At 31.2% G+C, this 19,746-nt stretch overlaps 3 protein-coding genes across 3 annotated transcripts; 2 read left to right on the forward strand and 1 right to left on the reverse strand.

Moving 5' to 3' along the window:
* The first annotated feature begins 1,184 nt into the window (after window positions 1-1,184).
* On the forward strand, window positions 1,185-1,959 carry LOC127086644 (histone H2A.2-like). The gene is made up of 2 exons (XM_051027438.1): window positions 1,185-1,487; window positions 1,576-1,959. Exons 1-2 carry the CDS (start codon window positions 1,278-1,280, stop codon window positions 1,822-1,824), a joined length of 459 nt encoding a protein of 152 aa, XP_050883395.1. The 5' UTR covers window positions 1,185-1,277; the 3' UTR covers window positions 1,825-1,959.
* A 12,699-nt stretch (window positions 1,960-14,658) lies between these two features.
* On the forward strand, window positions 14,659-16,421 carry LOC127086645 (neoxanthin synthase, chloroplastic). Its single transcript, XM_051027439.1, has one exon. It carries the CDS (start codon window positions 14,780-14,782, stop codon window positions 16,280-16,282), a length of 1,503 nt encoding a protein of 500 aa, XP_050883396.1. The 5' UTR covers window positions 14,659-14,779; the 3' UTR covers window positions 16,283-16,421.
* A 298-nt stretch (window positions 16,422-16,719) lies between these two features.
* On the reverse strand, window positions 16,720-18,339 carry LOC127083284 (capsanthin/capsorubin synthase, chromoplastic-like). Its single transcript, XM_051023589.1, has one exon. The coding sequence runs from the start codon at window positions 18,328-18,330 to the stop codon at window positions 16,849-16,851; it is 1,482 nt and encodes a 493-aa protein (XP_050879546.1). The 5' UTR covers window positions 18,331-18,339; the 3' UTR covers window positions 16,720-16,848.
* Window positions 18,340-19,746: the final 1,407 nt, after the last annotated feature.

Below are 19,746 nucleotides of genomic sequence, written 5' to 3' on the forward strand. Positions count from 1 at the left end.
TGGTGCCCATTTCTCAGATCAACTGATGTCTTGTGAAAACCTGGAGCTGAAGTCGCCCCCCGTTTACTCCTTATAGGAGAGGGAGTTGAATGGAGTTGGCTACATTCCCCAAAGAAGTGGAAAAGATAATGACCTACAAGATTCTTAGAAATATCTCAGCCATGAGGTTGACGAGGAGACTCAATTCGCTATACTAAATACCATATATAAAGCTTCTTACTGTTCATGAGTGAATTATCTCTAACTACACAACAATGTTAAATCTTGTGTCAATCCTACAACTCTAGAGATTATCAAGTATTATATTTTAAACAAATACAATAGCTAAAAAAACATTTTTCTTCTTTAAAAAAAGACTATATCCTTTGATATTTCTTTAACTTCCGATATATATATATATATATATATGATTATTTAAGTAATATATTTTATATATAACTAAAAAAACATTTTTTTATGTAAGTAATTATAATAGTATTTATAAATAGGGATTAATTAATATGCACTGTCAGTGTAAATTTTTTTACAGCGTCGATTAATCACCATCATCCATTTGTATTATTTTATAGATTTTAAAAATAAAAATCAAATTTATTCTAATATCCAATGATTATAATTAACTGATTGTGTAAAAGTCTTTTACACTGTCAGTGTATTTCAATTAAATTTTTATAAATAAGTATAAAATATATAAAATAAGGATTTAATTGAAATACACTGACAGTGTAAAAGGATTTTACACCGTCAGTTGATCATAGCCGTTGGATGTTGAAACAAGTTTGATTTTTATTTTAAAAATCTATAAAGTAATCAAAACGGGTGATGGTGATGAATCGATTGTTTAAACTTTTTACACGGACAGTGTATAGTAATTAATCTCTAAAATTAATTTTGTTTATAAAAAAGAAATACTATTAATGACATTAAAAATGAGATGGTAAATATAACGTGAGTTTGGATGTTGTTTGGTTCATGGGGAAAATAATACAAAATTACATAAAGCCAAAACTCAAAATAGAAAAAAAAAAAGTAAAGACCACCTAACTTGCTTTCCATTGGTCAATTTTAAGAGACGCGGATCGGCAGGTAAGTCATAGTGAGCCACAGATAAGTTGAAATCCAACGGTGGATTTGTTTCTAAAGCAATATGTTGAAAATGACCGCGAAAGTATAAAACCTTGCTAACGCCTATAGGAAATATATCTCATTCATTATCTCCAATTCTCAGAATTCTCTCTCAAATTCTTAGAACACAGTGATTTAATTGGAATCAGAAAATGGACGCAAGCACAAAGGTGAAGAAAGGAGCCGGTGGAAGGAAAGGAGGAGGACCAAGGAAGAAATCGGTGACAAGATCTGTTAGAGCCGGACTTCAATTTCCCGTCAGTAGAATCGGTCGTTTTTTGAAGAAAGGAAGATATGCTCAGCGTGTTGGTACCGGTGCTCCTGTTTACTTGGCCGCTGTTCTTGAATATCTTGCTGCTGAGGTAAATTACTTTCGTTTTTCTGTTTATATTTTGATTGCTATTAGTTAGTTAGTAATTCTGATGAATTGTATTTATATAATATGTGAAGGTTCTTGAGTTGGCTGGAAACGCAGCACGTGACAACAAGAAGAATAGAATTAGTCCAAGACATTTGCTGCTGGCTGTGAGGAACGATGAAGAACTTGGAAAATTACTTGCTGGTGTTACCATTGCTCATGGTGGTGTTCTTCCTAACATCAACCCTGTTCTTTTGCCTAAGAGGACTGAAAGTGCTTCTTCTTCTGCAAAGGAACCTAAATCTCCATCAAAGGCCAAGAAAACTCCCAAGAAAGCTTAGATTTTGCTTCTCCCTTCTGTGTTGATATCTCTTAATCTTAGTTTTTAGGCGTCTCTCTCTTTTTAATATATAACAAGCAATCAATGTAATTCCAATGTCATTAGTTAATGAAATCCTTTTATTTTTAGTACACAATGCTTTGTTGGTTATAGATTCTTCACTTCTAATGTCATGAACCATACTTTCAAAAGTACACAATTTGTATTTACCGGTTAACGCGCAGCACTGAAACAGAATTTAATTTCCTGTTTGTACAAAATATGTCACCAAGGGGATTCGAACCCAGTACCTCCTTGACACTGTACATACCTTACCACTAGGCTAGAGAGGTTGTTGTTGAATGCTTATGCAATGAATAAATATTAATCTAAATCTTGATTAAGATAGATTAATGAATTAATTGAGCATTATAGCTCCGTTTTGGATGCGGACGGATGCATTAGTAAGATAATGAAAAAGGCTATTATTATAATATCATATTATAGTAAATTATGTGTCTTACAAATTAAATGAATTATATTTATGATGGGTGTTAAACATGGTTGATTGTGACATAACACAACTAAAGATAACGTAAAGGACTATTATTAATGTTCCATGTTATAAAAGAGGATGTGATTTATAAATGCCATGAATTTTATCATGATGAAAATTAAATATTGTTGTTATGTGAAAGGTGAAGTAACATGATTAAAACTCTACAAAGATGAGTGAGGAAACCTAGGAGAATGACGTGATTAATAACTTAGAAATATGATCTAGGTTATGGAACATATGTGATATATGTATGAGAATACGGTATTCATTCGTACGACGCTTATGTGAGGTCGTGGACGAATTGTTGCCATGATTAAGAATGAGACGCATTGTATGGAACATGCCATGTTATTATTTGTGTATCATGGTGAATGAAGTCACCTATGATTATGGAACATGCCATGTTATTATTTGTGTATTATGGTGAATGAAGTCACCTGTGATTTATGAATTTGTTATGGTTCGTGGAACCAATGATTTGTGGAACCGATCATGTATTCAGAATGTGTATTTTTCTGTGGTGGTACACATCTCTTGTGGTATACTTAGATGAGTAAGCATTGGGATGTGGGACCAATGATTCGAGCCTCAAATGGGTTTGAGCCCCAACCATGGCGGACATGGGGGAAAGGTGGACACCTATGTGGGTTAGAGTCCCATACGGTGAAAGATACCCTAGGTGGGTTAGAGTCCCGTACGGGTGATGGTTCTTAAAAGTGGGTTTAAGTCCCATAGGGGAACCGGATATCCACCGCGAAAGTCGAATCATACGAACATGCGTGAACCAAGCCTTGGCCTAGACGTAGGTCCGGTTGGGGATCGATGTTGCGTGAATCTGAATAATGATCGTGGTTGAGTTATGAGAACTCAGATGCATGTTGCCATACAATTGCGAGATAGTTCCCCATCGCTCAAGTCTTCGTTCCCTTGTTGACTTGAGTTGGATATGAGTTGGATATCGATTAGAATACCCTGTAGAGCCGAGTGGACCCATAGGATAGGAGAACTCACTGAGATTATTATCTCATCCCATTATTGTTGTTATTTTTCAGGTATTCTTTACAGATTGAATCTAAGAGAAACTGTTATGGATGTTTCAAGGGTTGCTGTTCATTATGATCTTCCGCTGTGGAGTTGTGTGCAATGAAGATATTGTACATAGTTCTTAGATTTTTATTGTTTAGGCATTATTGTATAACATGTTCCATTGATGTTTTAGTTTGGACATGCATATATTTTGATGCCATTAGGCGCTTATGTTGTGACAATACCAAAATTTAACACTTGTATGATATTATTCTAGATATATATTATACGGGTTGTTACAAAGAAGACCAATAATAGCCTTTCAGGGGCGATCTTTCTCATACTTATGAGATTTAAGTGGCCAGCCATAACTTAGTTTCACCAATCTTGGAGATCATACACAATAAAGGTTGATTCTTTTCGCGAGGAATCCATATATAACAAACAATTGTCTGTTGATCTGGATCCCTTTATTAATTGAACATGGTTTTTTTTCAATGACTGTGCATTTAGATCGATTGAAGTTAACACACAGATCTTGATCACAAAGTTAACTAATACAAATGAGATTAACAATGAGTCCCTTAACTAGAAGCACATGATTCATACACGTGAGCTATGACAGTCTAACTTCGCTTTCCCCTATAATTTTGCCTTTGACTCCCCTTTCTCCATTCATGTGTCTAGAGCACTCGCTGTCAAAATACCAATATTCAGAAAATGAGACCCTCAGAGATGTATCAACAATATGACTTAAAGTCTCAGCCTTGGCTCAAAAAACTTGTTAATGACGCACATAATCTCTTACCTTCCATTGAGGATGAGACTGATAGTGATAAGATGGGTTACCATACAATTTGTAGCAATAAGGTTGTATATAACCTTAACGACCACAGTAGTAGCAAATCCAAGAGAATCTGGCATGACCATTATGACGATGGTCACAATGTTTGATAGGACGGAAAATATCACATATATTGCTATAAAATATATCCAATTAGGATGGTTTTCGGATGGAAAATAACAACTGTTTGAAAACAAAAGTAATAATATCAACATCCATATTTTGAATATTAGTTCATTTGATTTCTTCGAATATGGTTTTGTAGGGGCCTCTTCTCTTTTAGCGGTTTGATTCAGATCTTAGCCCCTTTGTTGTTGAGTTGTTTTTTTCTCCATTTTTTCTCCTTTCCTAGCTCTATACCTCAACTATTAATACATCTTATGTTATGAGATGAAACAATAAATAATGACAAGGTAATAAGTTATTCTAGTTTAATGGTGAGAAATAGTTTTAGAGTGAGAACGAGATCATAATGAAGTTTTAGAGTGAGAACATGATAACAAGAAGAATATGATTACTCATATCACGGGAAAGAAAAAGTAATCAAACAATTGTATATCCCACAACAAAAGCATAATATATATGTTAGTTACAAATTATAGCACTCTAGTTATCTTCCATATGCTTAAATATTTTTAGCCCAAGAGATATTTTCATGTAAACTTCTTCGTTTTAGTCACCAGGTAAGAAAGTTGTATTGATGTCAAGTTGGTGTAAAAACCAATTTTGAATTGATGCTATAGACAAAATAAGTCTTATGGTTGTCATTTTAATGACAAGGCTAAAGGTGTCATGGTAATCTATGCACGCTGTTTGATTGAATCCTTTGACAACAAAGCGTGCCTTGTGTCATTATATGGTACCATTAACTAAGAATTTAAGCTTGAAAATCCTCTTACAACCTATACCTTTTTTTTCCATGGAGGAGATGATTTAGGTCCCAAGTGTTGTTTGATTGATTTTTTCTCCTTTCCTAGCTCTAAACTTCTTCTATTAATACAATTTATGTATCAAGATGAAACAAGAAATACATAATGACAAGGTAATGAGCTTTTCTAATTCAAGTTTGAGAATGAGATCATAGTAAAAAGGCGTAGTTGGACTTATTTATGATATATGTGTAAAGCCGTTTTTGACTTGGCATAACATGCGAGTTGTCATTTTATCAGATCTAATAGATTACGATGCGATAACAGTTGGAATCAAATGCTCGATTTTGTCTGCAATGTGTATATCCTTGGTTGGGACTTCGGATTTAGGCCTCTCTCCGATCTGATATTGTTGCCCCTAAAATCCTTGCTAATATTAGTTGAAGCGAAAAAGGCCTATGTCATGCTCTTTCTGGGCCCACCCTTGTTACGAGGGAGAGGAGAAGTTTGTTGAGTGAAAGAGCATGTGGTATTGGGAACATGCACATTAAATGATTGTCTTGTAAACACAAATTTCGTTGGACGATCTTCAATCACATCCTAAAGAATCTCATTTAATTGTTGTTAATAGAATACTATTAATCTTGCATTATTTTATAAGAAAACAAATGATTACAATCTAGTTGGATTTTGTAATGCTGACTATGTTGAAGATAAAATAGAAAGAAAAATCACCAGTGGAAATTGCCAATTCTTGGATGATAATCTCATATCACAGAAAAGCAAAAGTAAGGAAACAATTGTAATGTCCATAACAAAAGTATAATACATACCGATTACAAGTTATAGCACTCAACTTCTCTTCCATATGCTTAAATATTTTTAGCCTAGGAGGTAGTTTCATGTAAACTTCTTCGTCTAGATCATCATGTAAGAAAGTTGTATTGATGTTAAATTGGTGTAAAAACCAATTTTGACCGGATGCTATAGACAAAATAAGACTTATGGCTGCTGTCATTTAAATGACAAGGCTAAAGGTGTCATGGTAATTTATGAGATATGTTTGATTGAACCCTTTAGCAACAAGGCGTGCCTTGTGTCATTCTATGGTACCATTAGCTAGGAATTTAAGCTTGAAAATTCACTTACAACGTATGCCTTTTTTTCTATGAAAATTCACTTACAAAGTATCTATTTATATATATTAAATTCAATGCTTCAAATTATATTACGATACTTAACATAGTCTTCTTCAAAAACAATCCATAGCATCCTATTAGCTTATATGTACATCTTCTATTAAACCACCAATCAAAACACTATTATTTATCAACATATATTTTTTTGACTCTTAAAGTACCAAAACAGTCACCACTATTAACAATAATATTAATATAAATAGTAAATAATAATATAATATTTGGCTAATAATAATAATAATATAATATAATATAATATAATATCTAGATACCACTATTAAAAATAATATTATTTATTTATATATATATATATTAAATCCAATGTTTCAAATTATATTAAGACACTTAACATAGTCTTCTTCAAAAACAATCCATATCATCCTATTAGCTTATGTGTACATTTTCTATTAAACCACCAATCAAAACACCATTATTTATCAACATCCATTTTTTGACTCTTAAAGTACAAAAACAGTCACCACTATTAACAATAATATTAATACAAATAGTAAATAATAATATAATATTTGGCTAATAATAATAATATAATATAATATAATATCTAGATACCACTATTAAAAATAATATTATTTATAAAATAAAAGAGAGAATATTTAAAAGAGAGATTTTGATCTAATTAATTAATTTTTTTCAATGTTATTATATTATTTTATTCTTAAAATCTTCAAACAATATTCTTTTCTTTTGTTACGTTTATATATATTAAATTCAATTCTTCAAATTATATTGCGACACTTAACATAGTCTTCTTCAAAAACAACCCACATCATCCTATTAGCTTATGTGTACATCTTCTATTAAACCACCAATCAAAACACCATTATATATCAATATCCATTTTTTTACTCTTAAAGTACCAAAACAGTCACCACTATTAACAATAATATTAATACAAATAATAAATAATAATATTAATTAATTAATTTTTTCAATGTTATTATATTATTTTATTCTTAAAATCTTCAAACAATATTCTTTTTTTTTGTTACTACCAGTGAAGTTTCTAATAACCATTCTACTAATACTTTTGAAAAAGAACGAAGTATTCAAATTTTATATAAAGTAACCGATAATTTTATTCTTATTCTATTTATTTTGTTGAAAATTGTGTTTTAGTAGTAATTACTAACATATTTAATTTTTAGTTTTTAGTTTTTAATATTATCATTATTATATTGTATATTTGTAACAATTTATTTTTGGTATAAATATTAGTTACAAGTTTTTAGTTATACTCTTTTAATTATTATAAAAATTAATGTTTAGAAAAGGAAAAGTTTTATGAAATGGTGAATGTATAAATTATAAATTCAGTCACATGGATATAAATTAAATTTAATAGATTTTCTTTCGGTTATAAACTCAATCAAGATATACGTGATGTTTGATTTTCTCCAATAATATTATTTTATTATTCTTAAACAGTCAATTTGTTTCACTTTTTCTTTAAATAGATAAATTTCTCTCACTTTCCCCCCTCACGCGTCTCTTTTAGAACTTGATGCATAATCAGACAAAAAATGAGATGAATGAGTGAACTATTCAACACCGATTAAAAAAAAATTGATTTGTCTATCGTTATCTAATTCAAAAGCTCTTGGAAGGTAAATAGACAAATTCCTCTCACTTTCTCCCTCACACGTATCTTTTAGAACTTGATGCATAACCAGACAAAAAATGAGATGAATGGGTGAACTATTAAACACCGATTTAAAAAAAAAAATTGATTTTTCTATCTTTATCTAATCCAAAAGCTCTTGGAAGGTTTCATCTTTTTATTTTACATCTATTCAAATCAATTTTTCCCATTTTTTTTTATTATAAATTTTATTTATTTTTAATTATTATTTTGCAGGTTTTGCAATTTGAGTGAGAGTTCAATGGGTCCCAACTCCTACAAACAACAATGCTTCAAATTATATTGTGACACTTAACACAATGTTCTTCAAAAACAATCCACATCATCCTATTAGTTTAAGTGTACATCTTCTATTAAACCACCAATCAAAACACCATTATTTATTAACATCTATTTTTTTGACTCTTAAAACATCAATCAAATTATAAATTCAGTCACATGGATATAAATTAAATTTAATAGATTTTGTTTCAGTTATAAACTCAATCAAGATATATGTGATGTTTGATTTTCTCATATAATATTATTTTATTATTCTTAAACAATCAATTTGTTTCACTTTTTTCTTTAAATAGATAAACTCCTCTCACTTTCTCCCTCACAAGTATCTTTTAGAACTTGATGCATAACTAGACAAAAAATGAAATGAATGGGTGAACTATTCAACACCGATTAAAAAAATTGATTATCTTTATCTAATCCAAAAGCTCTTGGAAGGTAAATAGATAAATTCCTCTCACTTTCTCCCTCACACATATCTTTTAGAACTTTCTCCCTCACACATATCTTTTAGAACTTGATGCATAACCAGACAAAAAATGAGATGAATGGGTGAACTATTCAACACTGATTCAATTTTTTTTTTGATTTTTCTATCTTTATCTAATCTAAAAGCTCTAGAAAGGTTTCATCTTTTTGTTTTACATCTATTCAAATCAATTCAACACCGATTCATTTTTTATTTATTTTTCTATCTTTATCTAATCTAAAAAAGCTCTGGAAAGGTTTCATCTTTTTGTTTTACATCTATTCAAATCAATTTTTTGCCCATATTTTTTCGTATAAATTTTATTTTATTTTAAATTACTATTTTGCAGGTTTTGCAATTTGAGTGAGAGTTCAATTGGTCCCAACTCCTACATACAACAATCTTAGAATGAAAATTAAAATACACGTCTCTTACCATCATTTGAGGCATCACAATTCTAGAAAATGCAATATATATGCTTTCGTTCAGATATTTTAATTTTTTGTATTGATTTTTATTTTATTTTATTTGGTTTAATTTCCTTCCTCTTTCTTCATAATTCTAGAATTGTAGTATTTATGTTTTCTTTTGGATATAAATTCTTATTTACTTCTTTAGTATAAATTCTAATTATTATCTTAATTATATTTTATACTCAGAGTTATTTTGATATATGTTGTTTACCGTCTTTGTAATAAAGATGCATGTAAATTTACGGATCTTCAATTTGAAAGTTTATCGTCTCTATGAATAATAATCATTTAAATTGTTAAATTTTTTAAACTATAATACACATGTTTTCGTCCAGATATAACCATACCAATTAGATTATTATTATTTGTTTAATTTCCTTCTTTCTCTTACAATCTCTTTCGAATATAATCAGACCAACTATATTTAATTTCTATTTAATTGTTACGAAGTTATTCTTTGGTTTAATTTCCTTCCCTCAATTTTAAAACGTTTTTATTATTTAACTATATGGAATAGTTGATGTTTTTATTCTTTATAAAAAATATTTTATTCCTTTAGACAAACTATTTCTAACAATACTATAATCAGCGCATATGGATAATATTTAATTTTTATTTATAACAATACTATAATTAGTGTATATAGATAATATTTAATTTTCGTTTCAATTGTTATGAAGTTTTATTTTTTATTTCTTTCTAATTGTGGCCAATAATAATCTATGATTCTACATTCATATTTAATAATTAATGACTTATTAAAAAAATTAAAATTTATTTTTCACTATTTTAATTATTCATCAATCCAAATTCTGACTCTAAATAAAACGGAAGCTCCATTTTACACATTATCTACCAATCAAAATTTTAATTTTGTAGTTAATATCATATTTAAAAAAATCAAATTGAATCTCAATTTCTCACTATTTACTAATTATCTATCAATCTAAATCCTCAACCTATAATTAAGGACTAGTATAAATTTTGAAATTATATTTCTTACTTATTATTGATAATAATTATCTAGAATTCCAATTTCTAACTCAACAATTAATGTAATATTAAAAATTTTGAAAGTGTTTTTTTTCATTATATTTTAGTACAATTATTATTGCTTTATAATTGCCAATCAATCAATTATTCTCTTTGAATAAAAATAAATTAAACTAAATTAAACTAAATTATAAATTTAACCATGAAAGTGTTCTATTATCTATTATTCAATCATTAAAATTATTAAATTTTTAAGATACAAACTAATTGATAAAATTTAGTATAATTCTTATATTATTTACAATTGCATCCGTCTTTTTTATTACTCCTTAAAATTTAAGTTATTCTCAAATGTCATAATAAACTCATATAATAGTTATTCAAATAAATTCACTAAAAAAAATCTATCAAAATAATCAATTGATTTTTTCTATTACTCTTAAAATTCAACTTTTTCTCAAATATGTGTTTATAAAACTACATATAATAATTATTCAAATATAATTATTTAAAAATCACTCAATAAAAAAATCTAAAATTTTGATAAAGTTTAAAATTTCATATACAGTGACATTAATATATTATAGATCAATCGCGCGTTTATATTCTAGTTATTATTAATGAGGGATTGAAATAAGTTCACTTCTTTATCTCACTGCTTAAAGACCTCATACTTTATTAATTATTGTTTATATGATAGATTTCAATTAAATCCTAAAGAATCTCATTTAATTGTTGATAAAAAAATCTTTAGATATCTTAATGGACTATTAATCTTGACTTATTTTATAAGAAAATAAATGATTACAATCTAGTTAGATTTTGTGATGCTGATTATGTTGGAGATAAAATAGAAATAAAAATCACTGGAAGCTGCCGATTCTTTAGTGATAATCTCATATCATGGGAAATACAAAGTAATAGACAATTGCATTGTTTACAACTTAAGCATAATACATATCGGTTGCAAGTTGTAACACTCAAATTCTCTTCCATTTGCTTAGAGATTTTTAGCCCAAGAGGTATTTTCATATAAACTTCTTCGCTTAGGTCACCATGCAATAAAGTTGTATTGGTATTAAGTTGGTGTAAAAAACAATTATGGATTGATGCTATAGACATAATAAGTCTTATGATTATCATTTTAATAACAAGGCTAAAGGTGTCATGATAATCTATGCACTCTGATTGAATGAACTCTTTGATAACAAGGCGTGCCTTGTGTCATTCTATGGTACCATTAGCTACAAATTTAAGCTTGAAAATCCACTTACAACCTATGAATTTTTTGCTATGGAAGAGAGGGGTTAGGTCCCAAGTATTATTATTAACAAGGGATTGAAATAAGTTCACTTCTCTATCTCACTGCTTCTAGATCTCATATTTTATTAATTGTTGCTTATATGCTAGATTCCAATCACATCCTAAAGAATCTCATTTAATTGTTGTTAATAGAATCTTTAGATATCTAAATGGAATACTAATCTTGACTTGTTTTATAAAAAAATAAATGATTACAATCTAGTTATATTTTGTGATGTTGACTATGTTAGAGATAAAATAGAAAGAAAAATCACTAGTGGAAGCTTTCAATTCTTTGGTGATAATCACTTATCATGGGATAACAAAAGTAACAAACAATTACATTGTCCATAATATAAGCATAATACATATCAGTTGCAAGCTGTAGCCCTCAACTTCTATTCAGGCATGGATAAATGTTGGACCAGATACCTGTGAAAATGTGTACAACTAGTTTAAGACAAATGACTGATTTTGGGGACAAATGTTAGACATGATTTATGGGACATTGTATACCAGAAAAAACTATTTTTCAAGATACATATCAAATAACAATTAAAGCAATGAAGAACACAAATAATTGTTAATGCAGTTCGGTGAAACCACACCTACGTGTGGGGGGAATTTTACCCAAGAAATAAAATCCACTATCTTGAATTAGTACAATTAGTCTTATAGGAACATCAATCCCATGATGTTCAATGTATCTTCCTAATCCTAGTGACTTTCTATTTAGGTACCCCATTAAATATGAGAACCATTCTCACTTTTTTTAATCACTAATCCCAAGTGACACACTTCAATAAATAACTTAGAGAATATTGAATTATAACTCAACTAAACACACCAAACTCTATGCCTTTAGATATGAATGAATCAATAGAGTGGTGCAAAATTAACAACAAAAACAAATACTCCAAGGATAAACCCTAACACACGAATCTTCAATACATGCACACCCTCAAACGTGAGGTTTGAGTATCCTTAAATAATAATGCTTCTTCTGAGATTTTTCCAATGGCCATGGGTAACTTTGATCTCGTCCAGAATTAAAGAAGAGTTGGTTGTGATTTATTTTTTCCCCAAAAATATACAAAAGATATGATTTGTTATGATTCTAATTCAAATTTCCAATTAAAATCGAATGAATTACGTCAAATATAAACAAACAAATCAACATAAATGCATTGCTAAAAGATAACAACAAATCTGCAATAAATTTGATTGAAACAACTAGAAAATCGCTCCAAAATGCAATAACGTTGTCCCGTTGAATAAGGGCCAGATGCCGCACACATGTTGGAATATCTCGTCCCACATGTATCCCTTATGTGCCAAAACAACTTGAACACTCCAGATTGTTTTGCATAATACAACAAATACAAAAGGAACAACAATCTCCCCATTTGATTTTTTTAGCAAAATAACTCTTCAAGACATAACACAAATGAGTATCATAAACAACCCATACTTAAAACAAACATTAGTAGAAACAAAAGTACAAATCAAGCAGAGCACACATCAACAAGAGGAGAAAACACATCAGTAGCGTAAGCCAGAAATCACGAGGTTGCTACATACAATCAATGCTCCATAATAGTCAGTCATGCAACCACAAAGTTAGTCATGCATGAACACACAATTAGTAGTCAAGTTAGAATCAACAAATACTACTAACACATATATTAGATCACACAAGGGCCAAAGGTCATGCTAGATGCTCCAATATGTAAGCACACACCAGATCAGAATAGTTAGTACCAAACACACCAGTTGGTACTAAGTACACCAGTCAACAACATATCAACAATACTCATACACCACAAAGTCAGTAGATAGTTATTTTGAACATACCACCCTTACACACCATTACTCTCCCTTTTTGCCACAATTTGACAAAGCTCCATTAGCGTAATTAGCAGTAGCTTGGTCAGTATTAGCCATGAACATAGTCAGTGAACTTGTCAGACAAGATCATACAAAAATCAGGAGTAGAAACTATCAACAACAACCCTGAGCAAATATATTGAACAGAAAGCCAAAACATCAAGATTGAAGCTAGAACATCAGAACAGAAAGCTAGAATAACTCCTGATGAAACAAAATTAACCCAATCTTCATTATCATATGAGTAGGTTTCTTCTTCAATGCAAATCCAATCTTCCAAATCTTCTTAATTAATCCAAATCTTTCTTTCAAAGCAACTATAACAAAAAATTGGACTTGAACAAACCTGGAGTGCATGAGAATTCAACCTGTCTAGCACAGACATCAAGAAGTCACACAACATGTTCCAGACATCTTGCTATCCATTTTGCCTATAAGCCACCAACGTTCCATGAAACAATGATCCAATGTTTTAATCGTTTCCTTGCATCTAAGACCTAGGTAGTCTGTAGGAATGTTTCTTTTACTGAGGTTGCTTTTAAGTGGCAACAAGTTAAAAAACAATCTCCATAGGATAAATTGTTTCCTAGGTAGGACATTGCTAGTCCACACCTTCTTCCAAACTTCTTTTTCCACCTCTTTGTTGGAGCTCTCCTCCTTCTGTCTGTTCTTCCACTCCATTATGCTATGATACCCTGATTTAACCGTGTACATCCCATCTTTGCTAGGATGCGAGCCAAGACAAGCCTCTTCATTTAAGTTGTTTAAAAGGATATTGTTGATGCAAGTTCTGTCTATGGCTATAAAAGTATTGTTTAGCATATTTTCTTTTGTGTTAGTACTTTTAAACCTACACTACGAGGGTATCGAGTTATCTTCCCAAATGTTAACCTTTTGACCCTTCCCAATGATCCAACAACTACATTTTCTAATCATCTCTATGGTGTGAGCTAGGCTTCGCCTAGGGATCTACCAAACAACTTATAATTTATTTATTTTCCACTAAAATGACATAATAAAAAATAATATTAATCCCATCATTTTATTCCATGTAATTAATTATTTTAGTGAAAACCGGAAACAACTCAAATCTACTATTTAATATAAAACTGATAGATTCGATATTAAGATTTATAAATAGAGCCTGTGATTACAGGCACTAACCTCATGTTCGTCGTATCTGCAACCAATTTTAAAACTTGCGCCAAAATTGAGTAAAAAATGGAAAGCATCTTTTTTGTGCTTTCAGTTTATGATTCCTCTTTGTCTTCATGCATATCTTCTCCATTACCAAACTCTCTTTACTCTTCATTGTTATTACCAAAAACAAAACATCAAATTTATATTCCTCTTTTCCACACAAACTTTTCTCCTTCAATCACAACACAATCACACAAAAAACACCCTTCCGCAAAACATGGGAACTAGTCTTATGTTAATTTCTCCACCACCTCCAACCAAAACTCACCAATTCACACCTTCGATATTTCCAAAAACCCATCAAACAATATCACTTCCATCTTCAAGAAAAACTAATACAAAGATCCATAGCACTAGAAAGTTTGGAAATTTCCTTGACTTAAAACCTGAGTATCAACCCGAAGCCTTAGATTTCGACCTTCCGTGGCATCACTCTTCGGATCGTTCTCAATTTGACGTGATCATAATTGGGGCTGGCCCGGCAGGTATTCGCCTTGCGGAGCAAGTTTCTTGCTATGGAATCAAGGTTTGTTGTGTTGATCCTAACCCTCTATCTGTTTGGCCTAATAACTATGGTGTGTGGTTGGATGAGTTTGAAGGGCTTGCGTTAGAAGATTGTTTGGATAAAACATGGCCTATGGCTTCTATTTATATTGATGATAATAATACTAAGTATTTGGATCGTTGCTATGGAAGAGTTAGTAGAAGTAAACTTAAGGAGAAATTGGTTAAAGGTTGTGTATCTAATGGGGTTAGATTTTACAAGGCTAAAGTATGGGAGATTAAACATCATGAGTTTGAGTCTATTGTTGTTTGTGATAATGGGAAAGAGTTGAAAGCGAGTTTAGTTGTTGATGCTAGTGGATTTGGTAGTAAGTTTATAGATCGAGATGATCATAGGTTGAGAAAGAGAAACTATGGTTGTCAAATTGCTCATGGTGTGTTGGTTGAAGTTGATTATCACCCTTTTGATTTGGATAAAATGGTTTTGATGGATTGGAGAGATTCCCATTTGGGGAATGAACCTTATTTGAGAGAGGGTAATTCTAAAGTTCCTACTTTTATGTATGCTATGCCATTTAGTTCTAATTTGATTTTTCTCGAAGAAACTTCACTCGTAAGTCGTCCAGTTTTGTCGTACATGGACGTGAAGAGAAGAATGGTTGCAAGGTTAAGACATTTAGGGATCAATGTGAAAAGAGTATTGGAAGATGAAAAGTGTTTGATTCCAATGGGAGGACCTTTACCAAGGATACCTCAAAATGTGATGGCATTTGGTGGAAATTCCGGCGTAGTTCATCCTTCAACCGGTTACATGATAGCTAGAACAATGGCACTAGCACCCATTGTAGCTTTCTCTATTAATGAGTGTCTTGGTTCCAATAGAATGATAAGAGGGAAACATCTTTATGCTAATGTTTGGAATAGTATGTGGCCTATTGAGAGAAGATTTGTTAGGGAATGTTATTGTTTTGGAATGGAGACTTTGTTGAAGCTTGATTTGAATGGGACTAGAAGCTTTTTTGATGCATTCTTTGACTTGAAACCTTATTATTGGCAAGGGTTTATGTCTTCAAAGTTGAGTTTAAAGGATTTTGCTTTGTTAAGCTTATCACTCTTTGGAAATGCCTCAAATTCTTCTAAGTTTGATATTGTCACAAAATGTCCTGTTCCATTGGCTAAAATGATGGGTAACATTGCTTTAGAATCTATAGGATAATTGAAGGTTGAAAATACAATTTCATGTTGTCTATTGAATTATAAATAATTTCATGATTTAGTAGCTGAAAATTATTGCAGCTGACTTGTATTTGTTACAAACATTCATATTAAATGACATTCTCCTTGTCTTGTTTTCACTTTTAATTATACTGAATATAAGAAGAAACAACACAAAATGTAGCAAAGATGAAAGTATATAGTATCATAACACAAGCAACCACCTTAACTACAAGTGGCAGTAAAAACAAAAGAGCTACTAACACAAAAAAAGCAGAACAAGATCCAACAATCTAATTGTCTTCATAGTGAAATGAATAATGTTGTTTTGGCATAAACTTTTTGATGTTAATAACAGATTAGTTGATTTTTATATGTATTTTTTAAATGCGTATAAGTTGTAAAGATAAAAAGTAAGAGACTGATAGAGATGAACATAAACAAAGTTATTTACGAAATTTTTATTCTGATATTCAAATAACACAACTCATAGTCAAATATATCCCCCAAAAAACATTTATTGAACAATAACAATGGCCAACAAACACATAATTTCACAAGCTTTAATCATCTTATGAATTCTAAACAAATGTTGCTCATCATTTTAGCCAATGGAAGAGGACTCTTTTTGACAACAGCCAACCTTGATGGATTAGAGGCATTTGCAAAGAGTGACATGCTGAACCAAATAATATCATTTAGACTCAAACTTGAAGAGAGATAACCTTTCAAGTAATAAGGTTTTAACTCAAAGAATGCATCAAAAAAATTCCTTGTTTCATTCAAGTCAAGCTTCAATAGAGTCTCCATTCCAAAAGTGTAAAATTCTCTAGCAACTCTGCTCTCAATAGGCCACATGCTATTCCAAATATTAGCATAAAGATCTTTCCCTCTTATCATTCTATTGGAGCCAAGGCACTCATTAATAGAAGCAGCTACGATAGGCGCTAGAGCCATTGTTTTAGCCAACATGTATCCGGTGGAAGGATGAACTACACCCGAATTTCCACCAAATGCAATCACATTTTGAGGTATTCTTGGTAGAGGTCCTCCCATTGGAATCAAGGCTTTCTCATCTTCCAATACTCTTTTCACATTAATTCCCAAATGCCTTAACCTTGCAACCATTCGCCTTTTCACTTCCATGTGAGACATGGCGGGACGACTAACAAGTGAAGTTTCTTCGAGAAAAATCAAATTTGAACTAAATGGCATAGCATGCATAAAAGTTGAAATTGAATTACCATCTCTCAAATGGGAATCTCTCCAATCCATCAAGACGACCTTGTCCAAATCAAAAGGATGAGAATCAACTTCAGCCAAAACTCCGAAACCACTTTGAAAACCATAGTTTCTCACCTTGTTACCATCATACTCTATAAAATTACTGCCAAAACCACTAGCATCTATAACTAAACTCCCTTTCAGCTCTACCCCATCATCACAAACAACAATAGACTCAATCTGATGCTTAATCTCCCATACTTTTGACTTATAAAATCTAACCCCATTAAAAACACAACCTTTAACCAATTTCTCCTTAAGTTTCCTCCTACTAGCCCTTCCATAGCAACGATCCAAATATTTGGTGTTGTTATCATCAATATAAACAGAAGCCATAGGCCATGTTTTATCCAAACAGTCTTCTAGTCCTACACCCTCAAACTCATCCAGCCACACACCATAGTTATTAGGCCAAACAGATAGAGGGTTAGGATCAACACAACAAACTTTGATTCCATAAAGGGAAACTTGTTCTGCAAGGCGAATACCTGCAGGGCCAGCACCGATTACAATCACATCGAAATGAGAACGATCTGAACGGCTGTGCCACGGAATGTCAAAATCTAAGGCTTCGGGTTGATACTCGGGTTTTAAGTCAAGGAAATTTTCAAACTTTCTGGTGTTGTGGCTCTTGGCTTGGTGTTTTCTTGAAGATGGAACATTGGTTTTGAAGAGAGGGAAAATTGAAGGTATGGATGAGTGGAGGAAAAGTTGATTAGTCTTGATGGTATGGTTTGGAGAAAATAACATAAGACAAGTGTTCATTGTTATTTAGTAGGGTTTCTTTTATGATTCTGATATGAGTGAAAGAATGACAATATATAATAGTAAGTAGGGTGACAAAATAGTTGCAGATATGCCCGTTTTGTCTGCATTTTATTGCAGACCAAGTCAAAATTTTAGACACACACCCTTTGTTATATTTGTTCTGGCCTACCATAATTTTGTGCACGTGACATAAATTTATGGAATAGACATGAATTTTTACAATTTTTAGATTTTAACCCTCATTTCACACGAGATAAGTTATGCAAACACCCTCTATTATGTCTGCGTTATTCTATTTTACGAGCGGATCTAACCGGGGACATGCTCTTTTGCAAGTATGGAAAGATATTGTTTTTTAAGAACTACTACTCCATAACTTTTTAGTTTATTTAAATACAGATGTATGTAGAATAAATAAATGACTAGAGGAATTACTACTCTTTTTAAAAAATAGTTATGGTTGTTTTGGCGCAAGTTTCAAAAATGCATCTGGTGAAATTTTAGCAAACGATGCAGCAACAATTAGCTGGACAATGGCAACTTATTTTTTGCGATATAATGTGAAGATTAACAATTAGGTGTATAATGCAATTTAAGTGACGGTGCATTTTTGGAAGGAACTCTACAAACAAAATTAATAGTGTAAAATATTAAATTGTTGAGTTGTGTTTAGTTTATCCTGAATTTAACACCTCCACGATTTATATTCACCGGATCTACACAATAAAATAATACAATCAATCTTATTAATATAATATTAATACTAATCAATTCTAATTGATTAACAATTGATTATATCAGATTCTTAACCCTCCTTCTAAAGACGGATCATATATCTTATATGAGTCAATCTTATTATAAATGTAATTCACTCGAGAATCCTTGAGATATTTAGTGAAAATATGAGTCCCGAAATTATCTTGTCCCTTACATAATGATAGTCTATTTTTATATTTTTGGTCTGTTCATGAAAAACCCGATTGGATGTAATGTGGAGTGTCGATTAATTATCGCATATGAATTTTGTGGCATGAAGATCTCCCAACTTGAACTCTTAGAGTAAATTTTTAAGACATGCATGCTCCTTTAAAGCTGTTGTCATATTACGGTATTCAGCTTCAACACTAGATAGTGCAACTGTGTTTTGTTTCTTACTCCTTCCTGAGATCATATTTCCTCCAATAAGAACACAATATTCAAAAATGGATCTCCTATTCGATGATGACCCGGTAAGATAATTGAGTCTACTCACTAGACGTCGATATCTTCCCAGGTCTTTCAATGGCTTCCCCTGAACCGGAAGAAACTTGATGTTGGGATCCATAAGAGTATATATATGACCGCAACCAAGCATACCAGTTTCTCTTAGGATGTGTAATGCATACTTACATTGGTTAATTGCAATGCCTGATG

This window comes from Lathyrus oleraceus, chromosome 5 (genome assembly GCF_024323335.1).
Source record: "Lathyrus oleraceus cultivar Zhongwan6 chromosome 5, CAAS_Psat_ZW6_1.0, whole genome shotgun sequence".
NCBI lineage: Eukaryota > Viridiplantae > Streptophyta > Magnoliopsida > Fabales > Fabaceae > Lathyrus > Lathyrus oleraceus.

Excerpts from the sequence above, each read along its gene's own strand:
- LOC127086644 (XM_051027438.1), top strand. The coding sequence starts at position 1,278 with ATGGACGCAAGCACAAAGGTGAAGAAAGGAGCCGGTGGAAGGAAAGGA. Across the intron at positions 1,488-1,575 it reads TTGAATATCTTGCTGCTGAG|GTTCTTGAGTTGGCTGGAAA; the intron begins GTAAATTACTTT and ends TAATATGTGAAG.
- LOC127086645 (XM_051027439.1), top strand. The coding sequence starts at position 14,780 with ATGGGAACTAGTCTTATGTTAATTTCTCCACCACCTCCAACCAAAACT.
- LOC127083284 (XM_051023589.1), bottom strand. The coding sequence starts at position 18,330 with ATGAACACTTGTCTTATGTTATTTTCTCCAAACCATACCATCAAGACT.